This window comes from Delphinus delphis, chromosome 8 (assembly GCF_949987515.2).
Source record: "Delphinus delphis chromosome 8, mDelDel1.2, whole genome shotgun sequence".
Taxonomy (NCBI): Eukaryota; Metazoa; Chordata; class Mammalia; order Artiodactyla; family Delphinidae; genus Delphinus; species Delphinus delphis.
In genome coordinates, this window is record NC_082690.1 from 21,825,212 (window position 1) to 21,849,598 (window position 24,387).

General features: G+C 39.0%; 1 protein-coding gene across 1 annotated transcript; it reads right to left on the bottom strand.

The window, feature by feature from the left end:
- Positions 1-15,277: 15,277 nt before the first annotated feature.
- Positions 15,278-23,716, bottom strand: PTS (6-pyruvoyltetrahydropterin synthase). Its single transcript, XM_060017170.1, has 6 exons — positions 23,580-23,716; positions 22,071-22,150; positions 20,865-20,887; positions 20,436-20,492; positions 17,548-17,618; positions 15,278-17,358 (listed from the first exon to the last, which is right to left on the bottom strand). The coding sequence occupies exons 1-6, from the start codon at positions 23,660-23,662 to the stop codon at positions 17,235-17,237; spliced, it is 438 nt and encodes a 145-aa protein (XP_059873153.1). The 5' UTR covers positions 23,663-23,716; the 3' UTR covers positions 15,278-17,234.
- Positions 23,717-24,387: the final 671 nt, after the last annotated feature.

The following is a 24,387-nucleotide window of genomic DNA, read 5'->3' on the forward strand; positions in this document are numbered from 1 at the left end:
GACAGATTTTCATGTATGTCAAAATTTAGCAGCCTCTTTCCTCATTAAGCATTCCCCTAACAACCACAAGTTTTGTTTTTTTTTTTATTAGAGTCTAGAGTTCGGAACAAGTTGACCCTGACAGATTTTGCCAGTTTACTGGCTGCTTCAGTGGAGGGACCAATGCTTGGCACTCCTGACTCTGCAATTTTCTGTGATGTCACTTGGTAGCCACTATAGGTATCTGCCAGGAGCTATACTCAGCACTTTATATGCGTCATCTCACTTAATCCTCACAACAACCCTATGAGATATAGCCATTTTACAGAGGATGACACTCAGGCAGAGAGAGAGAAATAATTTGCCCAAAGTCAATCAGTGTATACACAGTGAAGCTAGTGGGTTTTGAAGAGTGGTCTGTACCACTTTAGAGCCTGCACTTTAACCAGGACACCCTAAGGGCACTGTTGAGAAGGATTCCAAAGCAAAATCCAGGTTCAAAAATACTTCATATTCAATTAGTGATATCTTCCTTGGGCTCAGGAGGCAGGAATTGAAGCAGAACAGGCTCCAAATATTTGCCATCCTTGGTCACTCCTTAAGTGAATCCAGTAAGTGGCAAGCGCAGTGAGTAGTAGAAGAAGAATAAAGGGCTAAAGAAGTATGTAGCTTCACAGTCTCAGGGACAGCTAATCCTGATCTTGACTAATGGGAAGTGATAGACCAAAACAAAAAAAAAAGGCACACAAGCAATGGCAAGGAAGCCCACAGGCTGCATGCACCTCATGCACAGACAAGAGGCAGACTATTTATCGCTCCCATACTCCCTTGCCCAATCTTGTTCTTCCACTTGTGGGTTTTCTTGTTTGCAGCTTCGTGTTTTGTAAATTCAATGCATTCCTATTCTGTGTCAGAAACAGCAACTGCCTACCCATTGTAAGGGAAGTGACAATTCACTCTGAGAAAGTAGAAAAGAAAATTAATGTCTTCCAAATCCCGTTACCTCAAAGATTTTTCACACACCAGAAAGGTTCCAGACCTGGTCAACACAATACCTGGTATTGTAGTCCAACTACAATACCGACCATTCAGAGCAAGAAAAAGACTCAGAACAGGGAGAAAATGTAGACAGTATCTTATGGTCTATCAACCCCCAAGTTATTTTTTAAAGTAAGTGTTGAAAACTTTCAGTAAACTTTATTATTTCATGAGAGGTAGTTTTGGCAATTGTCTTAAAGGATAAATTCTGAAGCCAGACTGCAGGGTTCAATTTCATTTTATTTTACCCCTTATAAGTTACCTTATAAGGTATAAGACCTCGTATAAGTTACTTAACTTCTGTGTACCTTGGTTTCTTCATTTGTAAAATAGGGAGAAAAATAGTAGCTACCTATTGGCTGTTGTAGAAATTAAATCAGTTAATATATATAAAGCACCCAGAACAGCACCTGGCACAAAGTTAAACACTATATAATTATTTAATGCTTTAAAAAGGCACCACGAACGATACACTGATGTACAAGTAAGCCAAGCATTTCAATACTATATATATATATATATATATATATATATATATATATATATATATATATATATAATATAAATATATACAAATAAAATGGTGCCCTAACAAGGACTAAAATTTCTCATTTGTAACTGTTGTAAGAAATGGCTAATGTCTGACTTTTCACCGTCTTTCTCCCTCCAGCCCCACCTTCACCTCCACCCCTCAGGATTCTAAGTAGAATGTCTTCTGGCTTTCTGGGTCAGCTCCTAGGCTCTCTCGTAAAGAATCTAAATAATGAGTAAAGGGGTTAAATTATTCTACATAATAGAGAGCTGGGACAAGGGAGAGGGTGGGAGAAGAGGAAGCAAAGGCAAAGTTTGGGTTGAGTATTGTGTGGGCTGAGATAGAAAGAAGCTTTGGAGCCTCTGTGGACTGAAAGGAGAGGCGAGGCGTTTCCCAAGCACTACTCTTGGTTACAAACCAGTTCTGGCAATGTCGTTCAAGAGATACAAGTGAATATCAGAATTATTTTAATTCTGATTGCTGGGCTGTATTTCTCTGAATGTGGCACAGCAGTGAAACCAGGACATATGTACCATCCCACCCTGCTTTTATGTAAGTTATATCCATATATAGATAAAGTTAAATGTATATACCTAATATAACCAGGAAATAATGTAACATATGCAAAAATACCTGCATATTTATCGATGCATACATATATAACCTATATGTAAAAATAACTTCAGACTCAGATGCTTGAGTCCAACAAACTCAAAAAGACTTTGGCGAAAATAAAATGTGTAGACAAAGCATATTTAAAGAGCTTGGGATATTTTTTGAAATAGTTATTATAATTGTTGAGTCGGGGTTTTTTTCTTTTTTCTTTTTTTTTTTTTTAAGCCACACAAACCTAGGTTCAAATCCCAGCTCTCAATCTACTGAAACCCCAGATTCCTTTTAGTAAACTGGAGCTGACTCCTACCTTAAAGGGCCTGATGACTGAGATACTGGACACATTGTGACTGACATAATGCTAATTTACAATAAGCCAATAAACGCCAAAAACCTGTTAGTTAACTACACAGACATCAACACAACTTCAAACGAAGGTGGAAGACGTCACACCCCACACCTGGTTAGGTTGCATTTTTTCTTTTCTAAACAGTTTTCTCCTTCAAGAAAGGAAACTTGACGTTCCCCCTAGTTCTTTGGGAATTACTGAAAGTTATTATGGCAACAAATTGAGCCCTAGTTTGCTGAAAAACACATATTGCCTCAGTGTTGCCACCGATCTGTTAGATCTACACTCTACAAGGAACCCTGCTCCTAGGGGCTAAACAGATGGAATGATAAAAGGCATTCTTTGCAAGACCAGCTGAGGCCTCTCTGCCTGGGGTAAATCCACTCTCTACAAGCTGGGACAGGAACTACCCACCAATCTTCATTGTCTGTCCTGCCATAAAGGGAGTACCTTAGTGAGCCCCTGAGTGAGCGCTGCTAACAAATGATGGTGTGGTCATAAGGACAGCAATTTACTAAAAGACCCGTGATTCAGAATTCTAGCTTATCTGTGCTTAAATTAGTAGTTGAGGACTAAGACAAATTTTACCCACAAATGGAAATGGAAAATCCCCACGAAGATAAAGTTAGCCAGACGAACAAGTTTGGAGGAAGACGGGATTTTATTTCATATTGCAGTGGTTGTTCTCTAAGCTGAAGCATGTAAAAAATAACACCTATCTGAAGTATACTTTAAAGTTTGGTGTTAAACATTGTAAATCAACTACACTTCAATTAAAAAAAGACGTTTTGGTGTTAAATCTCAAAATTTTTACCAAACCAGTTTCAACCAGTTCTTTACTTTCGGGCACTTTCATACATGCAATAATTATTCAGCACCTGCTCTGTAGGAGGCACTAGGCTAGGTCCTGGGGAAACAATGAATAAGACAGCGCTCTGGTCCTCATGAAGTTGACATCCTCGAGGTGAGTATAGACAATAAACTAACAAGCAAATAAATAAGACAAAAGGAAACATATATGTAATTTTAAAACTGCAAGAAAGGGCACTGTATAGGTATTATGATAGAAAATAACAGAGGATTTCTACCTATACAGGGTGACCAAGGAAGCCTTCAAGAGGGTGATATTTAGGGTGGGATCTGAAGAACAATTAGGTTTTATGAAAGGAATGAGGAATGGGCCAGGGGCAATGGTTGGGGCAACATTCTAGGTAGAAGGGAAGTAAACACAAAGCTCCTGAGAGACACTGCTTTGGGAAAGATCCCCGGTGTTCTCCCTACTTGCTGCAATTAATAAGTTTTTCTCTCGCTTACAAAAAAAAAAAGATCCTGAGGCACGAATGAAGTGAGTGTTCATTAGGATGAGCAAAGGCCAATGTGACAAAAACACAGTGATCATTTTAAGGCTGGGGAAGTAGGCAGTGACTGGATCATAAGGGGCTTGGCAGGCCAATGTCAGGAGTTTGGATTGTATTTTAAAAACAAGAGGAAGCTCTCAAGGATGGGGGATGAGGGGGATGACAGTGTGGAAGAGAACCAAAGTGGAGCAGGACACCAGTTAAGAGGCCATGTCAGAAATCCAGGCAAACAAATGGTGGCAATCCGGACTGCCGTGGTGACATTGGAAATGGAGAGAGAGAGGCAAAAATCATTGTTTATTTAGAGGTAGAACTTTCTGATAGATTGGAGGTAAGAAGTGAAAAGGGGGAGTGGGAATCAAGGACAACTTCCAGATTTCTGGCTTGAAAAAAATGAATGGATGGTGGTCCATACTCATTCCCATGAGTATTTTTAGGGAACTAGTAAAAGAAGATTCTGAAGGAGAAATCAGAAATTCAGTTTTGGAAGTGTTAAGTTTGAGATGTCCACAAGACACCCAACCACCCATATGCGGTTCTATCTGTGCAAACAAAAACTTTAAAAGGTAAAGGCCAACACTAGTTCTATTTCTTCAGGTTGTCCCCAGCCATAGCACTCACATTTATTAAGATATTTGTGAAAAGTAAAAAAGGGGTTTTAAACTTAGTTCATACTTCTTATCATACTAAATTGGGATTTTTCATTGACTAGTAAACTGGTTGTATGAGGGTGAACCTGGGCTTAAGTACCGATGACTTGTTTCTTGGGCATCTTTAAGAATACATGCCTGAGATGTCACTTCTTTAGCCAACAAACAGGAAAGAAAAGGGAAAGGAATTCTAATTCTCTTTTTTAATGATTAATACTTCTGTCTAGATGGTGACAGAATACTGGTAGGAGTGGGTGGGTGGATTTTGAAGGAAGCAAACTAACTGATGAAAGCATAACTGCTGCTTTGAAAATCTTCCAGGGCAAGAATCACTTTCCCCTACTTTTCTTTTATGGTGATAGCAGTTCTCTCAGTAGCTATGCAGAGATAGTGTTTATCTGGGGCATTTTCCAAAATGTCTGTCTTGCAACAGAATCTTGTTATAAAGTTAAATTGTGTGAAACTAACAATGATTTTTCTATGTGCAAGGGAGGCTAGAAATATCCCAGACATAACAAAAGCAAAATGAGCACAATCTGTTTCCCGTCTTTAAGATAATTCCATTTCCAGGAGGAATGTAAAAGTTTGCAGTTTAAAAAACAAAACGGACACTTATCATAGATCTTTTTCACTCTTGCAAAATGAAATGTGCTTTACTCCCCTGGGGTCAAAAAGGGCATGCTACACACTCCCTGCCTACCTCTCCAGCCTCATCTCCTGCTATTCTCCATATCACTTTACACACTAGAATATGTTTAATCCCCTCCCCTTGAGTGTGGGACGGATCTGGTGACTTGCTTCTAAGGAACAACAAACAGAAAAGTGATTAGGTTACCAGGCTGTGGCTTCCATCCTGCTAACGCTCATGTTCTCACTCACACACACCCCACTTTTCTCCCTCCCTCCTCGCCCCCCTCCTCTCATTCTCACTGGCACTCTCCCTCGCTCACTCTGATGAAGGAAGCTGCTCTATGAAAAGGCCTACATGGCAAGAAAGGAAGGCAGGAATGGAGGCCTAACTCCAACAACCAGTGAGGAACTGAATCCTGCTATCAACCGCACAAGTGAGCAAGGAGGCTGATCCTTCCCAGTCAAGCCTTGAGATGCCTGCAGCCTTGTGAGCGACTCTAAGCCAGAGGTCCTAGCTACACCACATCCAGATTTCTGGCACATTAAAAATGTGAAATAATAAATGTTTAATATATGTAATAAATGTAAACATTCATGTAATAAATGTTTAATAAATGCTGTTTTAAGCCCCTACGTTTGGAATAATGTGTCATGCAGCAGTAGGTAAGTAGTATGCTCACCCCGCAGAGTGGTTATAAGGATAAAGTGATGTAACATAAAAAGTATTAGCAAAATGCCTGACACCACAGCAAGGGCCGCGTGACATCAGCTCCATTTCCCTTCCCATCACTCTATCTTCACTGCCGCCACCACACGCATGACACCGTCACCTCCTGTCTAGATTCCTGTAATGACTTCGCAACTGGTTTCTTTGCTTCCCTTTGTGCAGCTGGCTATCTTCCTTAAAAAGCAAGCAAATAAAACTTCAACAGCTCCTTACCCCTGGGTAAAAAAAAAAAAATTTCACATATTGAGGTATGGGGAAGTCATTCTGGCTTATACATGAGTTAACTCAAATGTTATTGCTAACTAAAATAGACTGTTTGTGGCTTACCAAACCTGCACTGTCCATCTGCTTTAATTATTAAAGGAAAAGGGCATGGTGACCAGAAGTGTAAAGAACAGCCGTATTAAAAATAAAGATTAAATGCCTCCCTTCCTGGGACGCCAATGCTGGTACTCCTTCGATAAGACTCCCTTCTCAGGTGCCAAGGCCATACTGACTCGCTATGTACATGCTGATCTGGTTTTTTTTCAAACGTTGAAGGAATGTATCCCCGACTTGTTTGACATTCTCTGTTCTGACAAGACACAAAACTGTGCTTTGAGCAGTTCCTCAGAGTTATCTGAGAGACTGTCTTCTGGACTATAGTCCTCAGTTTGGCTCAAATAAACCTCTTTCCTATTCCTATTATAGACTGTTTATTGATTATTTTCATCAACACCCTTAAAGAATAAAAATCAAACAAATAATTAAGGCTCTCTAGGCTGTCTGCATCCTGTATTTCCAAGCTAACTTCCCATGGCTCTCTCACACAGCATCACCATTCTATTAAGATTAATCTACTCATTATATCCCAAATATACTTTGTACACTCCCACCCTGGTAATCTCACTTATGAAATTTTACCCTTTCAGTATTTTCTCCCCTTTTCTCCTGAATTCTAAACCAACACCCTCCCTGTCCCATCACTTTAAACACCATTCAGGACTAACCTTGCCCACACTAAGCTTTTCCAAACCTAACCACCCCATAACAATTTTTCCCTTCTCTAAATTAATATTTACTCATTTGGTATTTAAAGTCATCGAGATACAAAATCTAAAAACAGGCAGAAGCAACTTCAGAAAACATCTGTCCAACATTCATTTTTGGAGAACTAAGGCTCTGATATGAAAGTGACACAAGTGAGCAGTAATGGCACTTGGACTAGAACTCAAGCCTCAAATTTTTCATGTTATTCAATTCTAAAAATATTTCCCAAATGTCCACTATGTATAAGACACTGTAAAATTTGAGCAGTTTCTACCATTACGCCATTCATTTATTTAATCAGTGAAAATTATTGAGTACTATTTACCAGATACTCTGCTTAGAATAATTTTGCCCACAAGGTATCGGAGTAGTGAAAAAACCAAAAGGTAAAGCAATAATAAAATAGAGCTTACTAAAGTCTCTGATAGCAGGTTCTAGGGAGACTTAGAAGAAATCATCTATATCCTATCTTTGGTCCTTCACTCATCTACTCACTCACTCATTCACTAAATAGACAGACAGACAGACAGTAGGTACACAAACAGAATTCTCACTTTCCTAAGGAGAGCAAGTAGGAAAAAAAATGTTCTCTTGAAGCAACTCATGAACAACAAACACCTGGAGTGTCCCTGTTACTATTAAAAAAATGATGTTTTTCTAATATGATATCAGATCTGCATAATGTGGTATTAAAAAATCTTGAGGGCTTCCCTGGTGGCGCAGTGGTTGAAAGTACGCCTGTCAATGCAGGGGACACGGGTTCGTGCCCCGGTCTGGGAAGATTCCACATGCCGCGAGGCGGCTGGGCCCATGAGCCATGGCCGCTGAGCCTGCGCGTCCGGAGCCTGTGCTGCGCAACGGGAGAGGCCGCAGCAGTGAGAGGCCCGTGTACCGCAAAAAAAAAAAAAAAAAAAAAAAAATCTTGAAATGTATACACTATCCTTTTTTTAAGACTCTGTGCTTGACCCCTCCATGCCACACGGGTTCTTGGGGGCATAGGACGGAGGCCGGGGAGACCAGGAGAGGAAGGCGGGAGGGGTCCTCCAGGAGGAGCAGGAGAGGAGCAGAGGGCGTTTGCCCTGCCCGCTCGGGCCCAGGTACCCTGCTGAGCTCCCAGGCCAATCCCCTGCCCTCCAAAGCCCGCTCCAGGTCATGTGGGTCCTTGGGGGCATAGGAAAGAAGCCTAGGGGAGAAAAAGAGAGGCAGGCAGGAGGGGCCCTCCTAGACTGGAGGAGCAGGAGAGGAGAGGAGGGCATTTGCCGTGCCCACTTGAGCCCAGGAAGCCTGCTGGGCTCCCAGGTGAGGTCCCCCATCCTCTGAGGCCAGGGGTGGGGGGCACGCCTGGGCCTCTTCTGTTCTATTAAGCCTAAGCCCCACCCCCACAGCCTTTTCCAGCCCTGTGGGTCCTAAGCATAGGCCCCACCCACCACCCAAACCTCACCCTTGCTTAGGCCCTGCCCTCCATAGCCAAGTCCTTCCCCCACCCCTTTTTTTCCCTCCTCCTTTTTTTTTTACTATTGTGGTACTGTTGTACCTTCTAGTTGCTGATTCATCTATATTTTTATTTTTATATTCTTTCTAACGTGTCTGTTAGTTTCCTATGTTACTGTTAGCTTTTTTTTCCTGCTGCCCCATGCTGCTTGCAGGATCTTGGTTCACGAGCCACGTGTCGGGCCGAAGCTCCTGCAGCGGGAGCTCCGAGTCCAAACCACTGGATTAACAGAGAACCTCAGACCCCAGGGAATATTCATCAGACTGAGGTCTCATGGAGCTCCTCATCTCAGCACCAAGACCCAGCTCTACTCAATAGCCTACAAACTCCAGTGTTGGAAGCCTCAGGCCAAACAACCAGTAAGACAGGAACACAGTCCCACTCATTAAAAAAAAAAAAAAAAAAAAAGAGACAGCATAAAAATATGTCACAGATGAAGGAACAAGGTAAAAACCTACAAGACCAAATAAATGAAGAGGAAATAGGCAGTCTACCTGAAAAACGAATTCAGAGTAATGATAGTAAAGATGATCCAGAATCTTGGAAATAGAATGGAGACACGGATTGAGAAAATTCAAGAAATGTTTAACAAAGATCTAGAAGAACTAAAGAAGAAACAGAGATGAACAGCACAATAACTGAAATGAAAAATACACTAGAAGGAATCAAGAACAGAATAACTGAGGCAGAAGAAGGAATAAGTGAGCTGGAAGACAAAATGGTGGAAATAACCGCTCAGGAGCAGAATAAAGGAAAAAGAATAAAAAGAATTGAAGACAATCTCAGAGACCTCTGGGACAACACTAAGTGCACCAACATTCAAATTATAGGGGGTCCCAGAAGAAGAAGAGAAAAAGAAAGGGTCTGAGAAAATATTTGAAGAGATTATAGTCAAAAACATCCCTAACATCTGGAAGGAAATAGTCACCCAAGTTCAGGAAGCTCAGAGAGTCCCATACAGGATAAACCCTAGGAAAAACACACCAAGACACATAATCAAACTAACAAAAATTAAATTCAAAGAAAAAGTATTAAAAGCAGCAAGGGAAAAACAAAAAATAACATACAAAGAAATCCCCATAAGGTTATCAGCTGATTTTTCAGCAGAAACTCTGCAGGCCAGAAAGGAGTGGCAGGATATACTTAAAGTGATAAAAGAGAAAACCTACAACCAAGATTACTCTACTCAGCAAGGATCTCATTCATATTTGATGGAAAACTCAAAAGCTTTTCAGACAAGCAAAAGCTAAGAGAATTCAGCACCACCAAACCAGCTTTACAACAAATGCTAAAGAAACTTCTCAAGGCAGGTAACACAGAGGAGAAAAAGACCCACAAAAACAAACCCAGAACAATTAAGAAAATGGTAATAAGAACATACATATAGATAATAACCTTGAATGTAAATGGATTAAATGTCCCAACCAAAAGACATAGACTGGCTGAACAGATACAAAAACAAGACCCATATATATGCTGTCTACAAGAGACCCACTTCAGACCCAGGGACATATACAGACTGAAAGTGAAGGGATGGAAAAAGATATTCCATGCAAATGGAAATAAAAAGAAAGCTGGAGCAGCAATACTCGTATCAGATAAAATAAACTTTTTATTTTAAAATAAAGACTGTTACAAGAGATAAGGAGGGATACAACATAATGATCAAAGGATCAATCTAAGAAGAAGATATAACAATTAAAAATGTTTATGCACCCAACATAGAAGCACCTCAATACATAAGGCAAATGCTACAACCATGAAAGGAGAAATCAACAGTAACAATAATAGAAGGGAATTTAACACCTCACTTACACCAATGGACAGATCATCCAAACAGAAAATAAATAAGGAAACACAACCTTTAAATGACACAATAGACCAGATAGATTTAATTGATATTTATATAACATTCCACCCAAAAGTGGCAGAATACACTTTCTTCTGAAGTGCACATGGAACATTCTCCAGGATAGATCACATCTTGGGTCACAAATCAAGCCTCAGAAAATTTAAGAAAATTGAAATCGTATCAAGCATCTTTTCTGACCACAATGCTATGAGACTGGAAATCGATTACAGGAAAAAACCTGTAAAAAACACAAATACATGGAGGCTAAACAGTGCACTACTAAATAACCAAGAGATCACTGAAGAAATCAAAGATGAAATCAAAAAGTGCATAGAAACAAATGACAATGAAAACACGACAACCCAAAACCTATGGGATGCAGCAAAAGCAGTTTTAAGAGGGAAGTTTATAGCAATACAATCTCACTTCAAGAAACAGGAAAAATAAACCATATAACCCTACACTTGAAACAACCTCAGAAAGAAGAACAAAGAAAACCCTAAGTCAGGAAAAGGAAAGAAATCAAAAAGATCAGAGAAGAAATAAATGAAATAGAAATGAAGAAAACAATAGCAAAGATCAATAAAACTACAAGCTGTTTCTTTGAGAAGATAAACAAAATTGAAAAACCCTTAGTGAGACTCATCAAGAAAAAAAGGGAGAGGACACAAATCAATAAAATTAGAAATGAAGAAGGAGATATCGGGACTTACCTGGTAGCGCAGTGCTTAAGAATCCGCCTGCCAATGCAGGGGACATGGGCTCGAGCCCTGGTCCGGGAAGATCCCACGTGCTGCGGACCAACTAAGCCCACGCGCTACAACTACTGAGCCTGTGCTCTAGAGCCTGCGAGCCACAACTACTGAGCCCACAAGCCACAACTACTGAGGCCGCATGCCACAACTACTAATGCCCACAAGCCTAGAGCCCATGCTCCACAAAAAGAGGAGTCACCACAATGAGGAGCCCGCGCACCACAACAAAGTGTAGCCCCCGCTCTCCGCAACTAGAGAAAGCCTATGCACAGCAAAGAAGACCCAACGCAGCCAAAAATAAATAAACTAATAATAATTTTAAAAAGTAGAAATCACAACTGACACCACAGAAATACAAAGGATTATAAGAGACTACTACAAACAACTATATGCCCATAAAATGGACAACCACGAAAAAATGGACAAATTCTTAGAAAGGTACAATTATCCAAGACTGAACCAGGAAGAATTAGAAAATATAAACAGACCTATCACAAGTAATGAAAATGAAACCGTAATTAAAACCCTCCAACAAACAAAAGTCCAGGACCAGATGGCTTCACAGGTGAATTCTGTCAAACATTTAGAGAAGAGTTAACACCGATCCTTTTCAAACTCTTCCAAAACATTGCAGAGGGAAAAACGCTCCCAAATTCATTCTATGAAGCCATCGTCACCCTGATACCAAAACCAGAAAAAGATATCACAAAAAAAGAAAATTACAGACCAACATCACTGATGAACATAGATACAAAAATCCTAAACAAAATACTAGCAAACAGAATCCAACAGCACATTAAAAGGATCATACACCATGATCAAGTGGGATTTATCCCAGGGATGCAAGGATTCTTCAATATACGCAAATCAATCAATGTGATACACCACATTAACAAATTAAGAAATAAAAACCATGTGATCATCTAAATAGATGCAGAAAAAGCTTTTGACACACTTCAACACCCATTTATGATAAAAACTCTCCAGGAAATGGGCATAGAGGGAACCTACCTCAACATAATAAAAGCCATATATGACAAACCCACAGCAGGCATCATACTCAATGGTGAAAAACTGAAAGCATTTCCACTAAGATCAGCAAGAAGACAAGGATGTCCACTCTCGCCACTCTTATTCAACATAGTTTTGGAAGTCCTAGCCACAGCAATCAGAGAAGAAAAAGAAATAAAAGGAATACAAATTGGAAAAGAAGAAGTAAAATTGTCACTGTTCGCTGATAACAAGATACTATACATAGAAAATCCTAAAAATGCCACCAGAAAACTACTAGAACTAATCAATAAATATGGTACGGTGGCAGGGTACAAAATTAATGCACAGAAATCTCTGGCATTCCTATACACCAACAATGAAAAATCAGAAAGAGAAATTAAGTAAACACTCCTATTTACCACTGCAAAAAAAAGAATAAAATACCTGCCTAAGGAATAAACCTGCCTAAGGAGGTGAAAGACTTGTACTCAGAAAACTATAAAACACTGATGAAAGAAATCAAAGATGACATAAACAGACAGAGAAATATACCATGCTCTTAGACTGGAAGAATCAGTATTGTGAAAAAGACTATACTACCCAAAGCAATCTACAGATTCAATGCAATCCCTATCAAACTACCAATGGCATTTTTCATTGAATTAGCACAAAAAATTTTATGATTCTTATGGAAACACAAAAGACCCTGAATAGCCAAAGCAATATTAGGAAAGAAAAACGGAGTTGGAGGAATCAGGCTCCCCAACTTCAAACTATACCACAAGGCCACAGTAATCAAGACAGTATGGTACTGGCACAAAAACAGAAATATAGATCAATGGTACAGGACAGAATGCCCAGAGCTAAACCCACGCACATATGGGCACCTAATTTATGACAAAGGAGGCAAGAACATACAAGGGAGAAAAGACAGTCTCTTCAAATAAGTGGTGCTGGGAAAACTGGACAGCTACATGTAAGAGAATGACATTAGAACACTCCCTAACACCATACGCAAAAATAAACTTCAAATGGATTAAAGACTTAAATGTAAGTCCAGACACTATAAAACTCTTAAGAGGAAAACATAGGAAAAACACTCTGACATAAACCACAGCAAGATGTTTTTTGACCCACCTCCTGGAGTAACAGAAATAAAAACAAAAATAAACAAATGGAACTTCATTGAACTTAAAAGCTTTTGCACAGCAAAGGAAACCATAAACAGGACAAAAAGACAACCCTCAGAATGGGAGAAAATATTTGCAAATGAAACAAGAGACAAAGAATTAGTCTCCAAAATGTACAAACAGCTCATGGAGCTCAAAATCAAAAAATCAAACAATCCAATTAAAAAATGGGTGGAAGCTACACTCAACAATAAGAATGAACCATAGCTTAATAATATCAAATAGGGACTTCCCTGGCAGTCCAATGGTTAAGACTCTACACTTCCACTGCAGGGGCATGGGTTCAATCCCTGGTTGGGGAACTAAGATCCCACATGCTGCGCCGTGTGGCCCAAATAATAATAATAATAACAATAATAATATTAATATCAAATAAAATATTTAAGTAATTAAGTCTAGAACATTAGTGTACAATGTTCTGTTTACAAAGTGAAAAAGTTAAAAAATATGTTATATAAAGATATATAGTTTTAAGGAATATATATGTGTATATATATTCCCTATAAATTGTATACACATATACATATACATACATATATGCAAATCAAAGGAATAATGAACCCAGATTTTGAATGATGGTTACTTCTAGCTGAAGGAAAAGGAGGATGGACGGAGTACATATGACTAGATGTCAGTTGTCAAGATCTCAGTTTTTATACTGGGTTGTGGCTTTATAGATGCTTATTATCTTATTAAATATAACCAGCTAACAGACTGAAAAGAGGTTCTGAATGGATCAGTGGCAAGAGTGTGTCATAAACCAAGGATTATGCATAATACAATTCTGTATACCTGAATGCTTTTTAAAAAGGTTTATGGCTTTGTATTATATAAAATTTTGTCTATTTAAAGAAAATGTTAAATTTAATGTAAAGTACTTATTCAGGCTGTGTTTATACATTAACTAGACGTATATAAAAACATTATATAAAATATTTTTAAAATCCTAAAAAAAAAAAAAAAAATGGGTGGAAGACCTAAATAGACATTTCACCAAGGAAGACATGCAGATGGCCAAGAGGCACGTGAAAAGATGCTCAACATCACTAATTATTAGAGAGATGCAAATCAAAACTACAATGAGTTGCAGATACAACTACTATGGAAAACAGTACAGAGGTTCCTTAAGAAACTAAAATTAGAACTACCATATGACCCAGCAATCCCACTACTGGGCATATACCCTGAGAAAACCATAATTGAAAAAGACACATGTACCACAATGTTCACTGCAGCACTATTTACAATAGCCAGGTCATGAAACCAATCTAAATGTCCATCAAGAGATGAATGGATAAAGAAGATGTGGCACATATATACAATGGAATATTACTCAGCCATAAAAAGAAACAAAATTGAGTTATCTGTAGTGAGGTGGATGGACCTAGAATCTGTCATACAGAGTAAAGTAAGTCAGAAAGAGAAAAACAAATACCATATGCTAACGCATATATATGGAATCTAAAAAACAAAAAGAAATGGTACTGATGAACTAGTTGCAGGGCAGGAATAAAGAGGTAGACATAGAGAATGGACTTGAGGACATGGGGTGGGAGGGGGAAGCTGAGGTGCAGTGAGAGAGTAGCATTGACCTATATACACTACCGAATGTAAAATAGTTGGCTGGTGGGAAGCAGCTGCACAGCACAGGGAGATCGGCTCAGTGCTTTGCGATGACCTAGAGGGGTGGGATAGGGAGGGTGGGAGGGAGGCTCAAGAGGGAGGGGATATGGCGACATGTGTATGCATATGGCTGATTTGCTTTTTTGTGCAACAGAAACTAACACAGTATTGTGAAGCAATTATACTCCAATAATGATCTATTTAAAAAAAAAAAAGAAGAATATACATTTCAACTTCAGGATAGCTGTTCTTCTGGGGAAAGAGAAAAAATGAGCCCCCCATCTTTTCCTCCAGAGAAAAGGTCACTCTACCAGGATGGACTGATGGACTCTTGAGATGCACAGTTCAAGATTAGGAAGAGGTGGGAAGAAGAGAAAAGCTAATTGATGTAGGGTAATTTAAAAATAAGTGACAGGGACTTCCCTGTTGGCGCAGTGACTGGGAATCCGCCTGCCAATACAGGGGACACTGATTAGAGCCCTGGTCGGGAAGATCCCACATGCTGCGGAGCAACTAAGTCCGTGAGCCACAACTGCTGAGCCTGTGCTCTAGAGCCCTCATGCCACAACTACTGAAGCCCACGCACCTAGAGCCCGTGCTCCTCAACAAGAGAAGCCACCACAATGAGAAGCCCACACACCGCAACAAAGAGTAGCCCCCGCTTGCCACAACTAGAGAAAACCACGCGCAGCAACAAAGACCCAATACAGCCCAAAAAGTAAATAAATAAATAAGTGACAAAGAGGCATGGACAGAAATGCAAACCAGTTGAGAAAAGGAGAACTGTATTGGAGTGTGGTTTGTAAATAAGAGGCTCCAGAGTAATGTGGGTTTACAGAAAATTGAAAAGGAGAGAAAAAGAGATATAGGAAGTGTTACTGGGGTGTATCAAAGGGAATTTATTAACAATTTTAGACGAGAGCCAAGTAAATTATTAGAATTCCTTAAAAAAAAAGTGTGTGCTTGAGAGTCAGACTGAGTATCAAACACTCAGTTTGCTATTAATTTGCTGAGTGAGCTTAGGCAAGTAGCTTAAACTCAGTTCAATTTTAATTTTCTCATCTGTAAAGTGGGAATAATACCTTGCATGGAAGCTGTGGGAATTAAAACATCAAGTGCCTTAGCAAATTATCGCTATCCTGCCTTTCAAGTAATCAATACAAAATATACATGAATAAGTAACATAAAAATTGTGTTGATAACTAAAACACATTTAAATTTAATCAAGTGGGCATTGTATTATTGTCAAAATTTACCATAAAATTCCTGTAGTTAATAACTCTCCAAAATAAAAGTGTACTCCTTGGAAAATTTTTTTAGTATAGTAATCACCACACATGTCCTTTTACTATTTTCAGGCAGCAACATTCTAAGAGTCCATTGTGTACTAGTTGCTATGTGGAGAGAAAAATGAAACCCTATATTTAAGAAGTCCAGAATACAAATGAGAACACAAGTGAGAACAGTTCTTTTTGCAAAGAAAGCAAACACGTTCTTGTGGATTTAGGCATCAGAAAAAGATACCAGGGATGAAAAATATAGTTCAACTAAGCAGATAAATTTAGTGATCAGAACAAAATGGAATTAATTAGGAAAAACTGTATATAAGAGATCCTTTACAGAGTAATATATCCTTTTCATGTTGATTATTTTAACAGGGTTTAATACATGTGATTATTCTTCAGCCTTCTGAGTTTAAATTGTTCATGTAGCCACAAGGTCTGGAAACACAGACAAATATACATAAGCAGTTTACTGATCTTCCATGATTATGTTCAATGTGCTATTCCTCACTAGCAGTTCATAGTTCAATAAGCTGTGCAAATGTGCAATGAACAATGTGTATTAAAGCAACATTCCCATCAGTCCTTGTACACCTATTTACAAGGCATTGCCTCAGATGATTTGTGACTAATTTTCACTGAATAAACTTGCACCTTTAGCATATTCTAGAAGTGATCAAGGGAGCTCAATCTACTAAGAAATAGAATGTTGTCTATGTTTCTAGACTTGGTGATCACCTGTATTTTATTTTTTATAGGATTCACCTACTGTAAGTCTTATAAACATTTTTGCCATTTACATTATACCAAGAAAAAAAATGAATACTACAAATGATATAATGGAAAAAACAGATTTCTTTTGCTTTCATATAATTCTACACCAAACATTTTGCTGAAATGATTTTAATCTATAGATGAAAGACTCTTTAAATGATACTCAGAATACATTACAAATTTGATTTTAAAATAGATTTGAGTCTAAAACAGGTCTTATTCACAATGATTCCAATAAATCAAGTGCTCCAGAACTCAATATGGAGATGCAACAATTATGTGATGACTTCTTAATCGTCCAAGGGGATAAAGATCTTCTTCAAATATGGAAAAAAATTAAATCATTCTATAGTATTAACTTCTAAGAGTTATTCTCCTTTATAGACTACAATATTATTATCAGTTTCATATACTTTTACTTTATAAAGAACTCCTATAGGAAGAAATTTCTGGAGGTTTTCCCAGATATATACAGCTACATTTTCTGTCGTGCTGTAGAAGAAAAGGAAAGAAGATCAAAAGGCAAATAAACAAAACTTCATGTTTAATACTTACAGAGAATAGAAATTCTAGTTTTAAAAGATATTACACTAAAACTTTAGAAATCACACAATAATCAAGTAAAATGTTAAAATCGATTCTTCTTTCTTACTATTTACATAAAGTAAAATAGTCACTCACCTTACAACATCTGCAAAATACGGCACATCCAGATCCAGATTCTTATGATCAAGGGGCTTCATAATTGCCTCCTATAGACAAAACAAAGGAAAAACATCACTAATTCCATTTATGACTCATATTCCAAAGTATCCTACCTTTGCCTCTAAACCTTACCTTATCATTTAGTCACTAACTCGATACTTGCAAGTACTTGGTGTCTTATAAAACAATCTCAGAAAGTTTAAAGTTGTAAAATAAAGTAAGGCCTAGCTCTCCACAATGACTGGATATCCTCATTACTGAATGCAAAGAGGTAAGAAACCAAAAAATAGAGAATTCACTGGAGCTTTCTCATAACAAGCCATTGTGATTCAGAATTTAGTTTAATACTTCTTGAATTTTGTCCAAAATGTTACTAGAAATACTTCTCCCTAACAGTCTCACCTTCAGCACAATGCCACAATTTAATTAGGACAAACATTCAATGAGTACTACATTTATAAAGCAGATTGAGACTAAAATTATGTAAGGAGTTCTAAATTTCTGCTGTAAGGTGTAATTTAAGAATGCTCTCGGGCTCTTAGAAGAAAAAATAAAAACATGTAAAGACTATTGCTTCCTAATACTTGTATTAGGAATATTAAACATAATGTTTTTCTTTATCAATGGCAAGAATTGTAATTGCCTTATTCTTTGTAAATTTTTACTTTTAGCTATTGTAAAACATCTAAGCAATCTAAAAAATACAATAAACTAGTGAATATAACAAGAAAGAAACAGACTCTCAGATGAAGAGAACTAGTTGTTACCAGTGGGGAGAGGGAAGGGAGGAGGGGCAGTAAAGGGGTAGGGGATTAAGGGGTACAAACTATTATGTATAAAATAAGCTATAAGAATATATTGTACAACATGGGGAATATAGCCAATATTTTATAATAACTATGAATGGAGTATAACCTTTAAAAATTGTCAGTCACTATACTGTACACCTGTAAATTATATAATATTGCTCATCAACTATATTTCAATAAAAAAAGCATTTGTGAAACAATCTAAGTTTCCATATGGTATGGTTCCAAGAAAGGTACATTAATGACAACAATAGCAATCATTGTCTGAACAAAATCAGAATCATATTAAAAAAAGTAAGTTCTAAACCAAACAACTTTTAAAATAAATCAAATGATATCCATATGGATATCAAGAAAGTAAACCTTTGTTTAATCTTTGTTTTAATTGAAAATTCCAGTTCAGATCTCAACTTTTCCATTGAAGCCTCTTCTACAGGGCTCCTTCTAATTTGACTCTGTATGCCATGATCAGCCACTTTTACTCATGTAAAAGTACTAAAGTGTGTGGTGTGTGGTATCCCTCAGGTATGCAAATATGGAGAAAAAGTGTAGAGAACCTCTCCTTTAGTATTTAACTGTATGCCTGCTTGGGGTGCCTCTTATATTTCTCAAGTTGTTGTCTTGTATTTGTGTGTGCGTGTGTGTGTGTGTATATATATATTTTTTTTTATGTCACCAGTAAATGTAAGCACTCTGACTTTACAGCTTTCCTACAGTACTTTGAGCACAGTACTGTTTGTTCATTCACTCATTCTCCTATTCATTTATTCAAGCAACACTTATTGAGCACTTACTATTCTTTACCTGCTATAAAAAGTCACGTGAGAGCTTCCCTGATGGCGCAGTGGTTAAGAATCCGCCTGCCAAAGCAGGGGACACGGGTTCGAGCCCTGGTCCGGGAAGATCCCACATGCCGCGGAGCAACTAAGCCCATGCACAACAGCTACCGAGCCTGTGCTCTAAAGCCGGCATGCCACAACTACTGAAGCCCACACGCCCAGAGCCTGTGCTCTGCAACAAAGAGAAGCCACCGCAGTGAGAAGCTCTCACACCACAACAAAGAGTAGCACCCGCTCGACGCAACTAGAGAAAGCCTGCGCACAGCAACAAAGACCCAACACAGCCATAAATAAATTAATTAATTAAAAAAAAAAGAAAGTTTAAAAAGTCATGTGAGCACTCTGTGGCTAACAGCTATGTCTCATTCATCATTGGATTCCTAGTACTCAGCTCAAAGACTGATGCAAAGCAGGCATACTTATTGAATATATGGGAGATTAGTAACGTGAAAGAAGTAATGATTATTAATAACAGCATTTTTATGAAACAAATGTCAAATTTTAGAACAAAATAAGGAGCAAAGCTGAAACAAAGTAAACAGGTGAAATGAAGGCATTTTAAAAACTAAGGTGGATGGAAGAAAATCTAATCTCAACTTTGTAAAGGACTAACTACATGACCTAGGGCAAGTCAGTTGGTTAACTGTTCAGCATCTCTCAATCTCAACCTATGGAATGAAGAAGTTGGCTTAGATAACCTCTGAGGTCTCTTACAATCCAAGAATTCTGTAATGATATAATCAGTAAGTCTTTTACCGAACAACCTCTTTTTTGTTATCCCTATGATGAACTGCCCCAGTGAGTTTATAATAAAGCTAAAGTGAATAAAACAGGGTAGTACTGAAATCTGTGATCAAAGGTGTAAGGAAAATTCACAGAAGAAGCAGAAAGTTTCAAGAAGAAAGCTGTGTCTTGAAAGAAGGGCAGAATTTGTTAAACAGAGAAAATCAGGATACACCAACAAAAAATACAAGATGAGCACGCTACACTTATTCCTATCATTGTAAGACAACCATGACTAATTTCCATTAAGTCATCCAAACACCTTTAGGAGAACATTGAGAGAAGTTCCTCCAACTACTACCCCACTCCCTCACCCAATTCCACTTGCCAGGTCATAGGACCTCTGATGATACTTGGTTGGGGAAGTGAAAAGGGGGCCATCAAATATTATATTCAGAAGACAGTACAAAATAAGCATCCAACATGCCATTACCTCCATATACTCTTTGAGGTCAGTCAAATTCATGACCATTCCTGTAACAGGATCAATCTAAAAAGTAAACAAAGGTGAATATTACTATAACATGCTCTTCATATTTAAACCTCTGGTAAATTATTAAGCTGCACAATGTGCAGAAATTGTCCCCACATTGGCCTTCATCCCCGAGACAATCCATCTCAGCATGGAAACACCAAGTGCTCTAGGCTTCCTTTTCACTGTACTGCTCTTCTATCTGTCCACATACAGCACATTAAAGAGGACATTTTGGGAGAGGAAAGGCCTGAAATGGCAGCAGCTCACCATACACAAAGACCAACAATGAAGCAATACTGATTTGAACAGAATTTTTCAGCACAGAATCCATCACGTTGGCTGAAAGAGGGCCCAGCAATGTGCACAAACCACATTTTCAGCACGTACCTCTCCATGTACTGTCACCACAACTATGGGGAAGAAAACAAAATACCAAAAAGAAACATGACTTTCAACAGAGTAACATCCAAACACAAGTTACTAACATAAATTATTAGATCTCACCCCACAAAGCTATATTTTCCCCCAGAACATCTTTTAGTTTAGATCTTTTTATCAACCAAGGCAGAGGAACTTAGAGGTGCTTAGCCAAGGCCAAAAAGGGTATAAATTCTGTTTATGATGCACTTGGAAGGAATCTCCACTAGGTAAGATCAAGATGCTGCTTGATCACTGCCTGTAAGAGTAGAAAATATACAGGAAGAAATTCAGCTACACACTGAGCTGGTCCAAGTACCTTTCTGAACAAGCAAAACTACTACTGGGCCTAAAATTCTTATTCCTTTACTCATGTGAATGTAAACACAGTTTATAGTAATGCTCTGTAAATTAACAAGTACTTGTATGAAACTTCTGAAAAATCTTGATGATCAGAGTGCTCTACAAATTAATGACTTTTTCATATTTTTTTCAGCTCCATACAGACACCATTAGGTATTATGTGATAAGTGAGCAAACGGAGAATGAGAGATATCATAGGTCAAGTAAGTTAGGCAGTAACTAAACTAGAAATCCCAAACTTCTGACATCTTTTCTGGTCTTTTTACTCCATCATACCATATGCTGTGATGCTCTATGGCTTACATAGCTGTTTTGTGAGATATCATCTGTATCTCAAATAATCAAGTCCCTTGTCCTTGCATAAATTAATTACTTTCTTGGAACACTACTGTCAAAGTTTTAGACCCAACCTATTTTCCTGCCATGCCGCATATCTTGAGCCAATATGCTCCCTTTGTCAGTCATTATTTACTCAATGAATACAATCTAATTTTAACATTGACCTCAGCAATACCTAATTAGAAGGAAACATGGTGCCAAAAGAACGTCATGTACTCTTAAGGCCAAGGAAAAAAGTATTTAAGCCATTCATTGTTTTGATCTATAACAGCAGACAATTGCATAGTAAAACTTAAGATACATCCAACTAAGGCAACAGATCTTTTCATTTTGAACTTCCATTTAATTTCTCATTCAAGGCTCAAAGCATTCATGTTCTGTCCATAAGGTTTCTTATACTCATTTAGACTGTATATGCTGAACACTCTTTCATCACTACCGAAAGGGCTAAAATTTCACCAGTTTTTCTCTCACCTTTATAATTGTGCCCATGGCCATTTGGGTTGTTGCATTTCCCAAACAGTTTCAAGTTTTCCTCATTACTCAGAGATTTGCTGACCAAAAAAAAAAAAAAAACGTCAACATGATACATGTTCAGATACCTTCTCTGTTCCCTACGCTTATTGTTTGCTCTAGCCTTTGAAAAACTTCACAACTTACTATTCTTTAGCTCATCAAATGGAGAGTCATAAATCAATTTGATTTCATTACTCAATTTTATGTCAGGAACCAGTGTATGCCCCCTAATTGGAGGACTATACCATACAAATTAGCTTAAGTAAATTCAACATCCTTGTTCCACAGCAAGACTTCAACAACTGATCTGCTCAAGGCCCTTCCATTTTTCAATTCAACATTTACTGAGTACCTACTACATACTAGGCACAGGCTGAATGAAGCAAGGGCACATGGTGATTAAAAAAGAAAAAGACGCTTATCCTCAAGTGGCTTAAAATCTCATTCCCCCTGAAAAATAATTACATGACCTAGTACATCTTCTCTTTAAAATCTTGCTTCATTATCCCTCAACTATTGCCTACTGATAACTTCAATCCATTCAGGGGTATTCAAAGCAGGTTAAATTTTAAAAGTACAATACTCAGCCGTTGTTCCAGGCAGAAATCCGTTTTCTTAATGGATTTTTATACATATACCTGTCCAATCAACTGTGCATCTTCAATGAGGCCGTACCACTCTCATATGTTTGAGCTTCCTATTACATAACCCCTTTCTTTTTTGAGACTCTCTTTATTACTTTCCTTTCTCCTGCTCATCTACTTCTTACATTTAGAGTACTACAGTTCACAAAGCTTTTGCACAAAATTATCTCACTGTACTCTCCACAAAATTGGCCAGTTTGTACACTGCAGATAGAAAACTGTGACAGGTCTTGATCACTGCTGCACCCCTGCTACCTAGCACAAGACCTGACAACAAATACCTGTCCAAGGAATAAATGGATAGGTGAATACTGTTAGGTAGAAATTATCCTCATTTTGCAGACGAGGAAACAGATGCTCAGAGAGTGGAGCTTGCTAATGAGTGGCAAAACCCTGCTCAAAATCAACTCTTCAGTGCGATGAAGCAGTATGAGTACTCTGGGCTCAAATCCCAACTGCGCTGCTTGCTCTCAGGAAAGTGAACATCTGGGTTCATTTTCTCTTCGGTATAAAGTGGACAAAACTCGCCTTGCTGTAACTGTATTAGCTATGGGTAGCTAACATGTACTGAGTGTTTACGATGTGCCTGGCACTGTGTAACCTGGGCGAGTTCAACACCTTTCAACGTCACATCGATCCCCAGAAGGCTGGTAGACGCCGGTCGCGGGTGTTATAACGTCATCAACGAAGCCTGGTGACCGCAGGAGTGCACCGCGCCCCCCGCCCTCTCATCAGCGGGCACCCGTACCCCTCCCGCACCCGGGACCCAGCTCCGGAGCTCGAAGGTGCTGCCCCCACCACTGGTACTGTAGGCACACCCCACCTGTGGAGCCGATGGGTCGCGCTGAAGGAGACCAGGCGGGACACTCGCGCCCGCCGGCCAGGGCCCGAAGCCGCCGCGCTCATAGTTTTGCAAGCCCGCGTCCCCTCCAGCGCCTCCCGCCCTAGGCCCGCCGCCAGGCTGAGAAAGGGGGTGGGGGAAAGGCCCGTCCGCGGCTGCGCAGTGCGGACGGCGCCCGGCAGACGTGCTCTCTGCTTCACCCTGCGACTGGGCTCCCTCTGCCGGCCTGGAGGCCGTAACAGGCGTTTCTTGCTATCTCAATCTCTTGGGAGAGCAAGCGATCAGAGAGCTGGGTCCGCCTTAGAGCGGTCAAATAAGGTGGGTGGGGTCTTAGTGTACTTCATTTTTACGTCTGCTCAATGAGGTCCCTCTCACTCCCTTCTAGAAAGCCCTGGGTTGTAGAAACCTCCAGTCGCTGCTTACTCTGCGACGAGTCCCAGGGCCAGCCTACTTATAGCTTAAAGGGAGCAGAAATTTGAGTGCACGTGTGGGACCACGTGGCTTTAAGAAATGATACTACCTTTGGACTATTTGTAAAGATTCTTACAAAGGGAAACTCTCGAGCTGTCCTTATCATCCATATGCATGCATGGAGCCGTTTATCACTCTGGGTTGCTGCAGTATAAACACATGCACCCATGAACACACACACGTTAGCTATTCTCTGTCCAATGTAGACACCTGCAGAGTGAAAGAATCTTGTTTCCTCGCCATCTACTCATAAGCGGTGGCCAAACTACTTATAGTTCCCAGTACGCACCAGTGCATTTCTCGCCTACATTCATTCTTT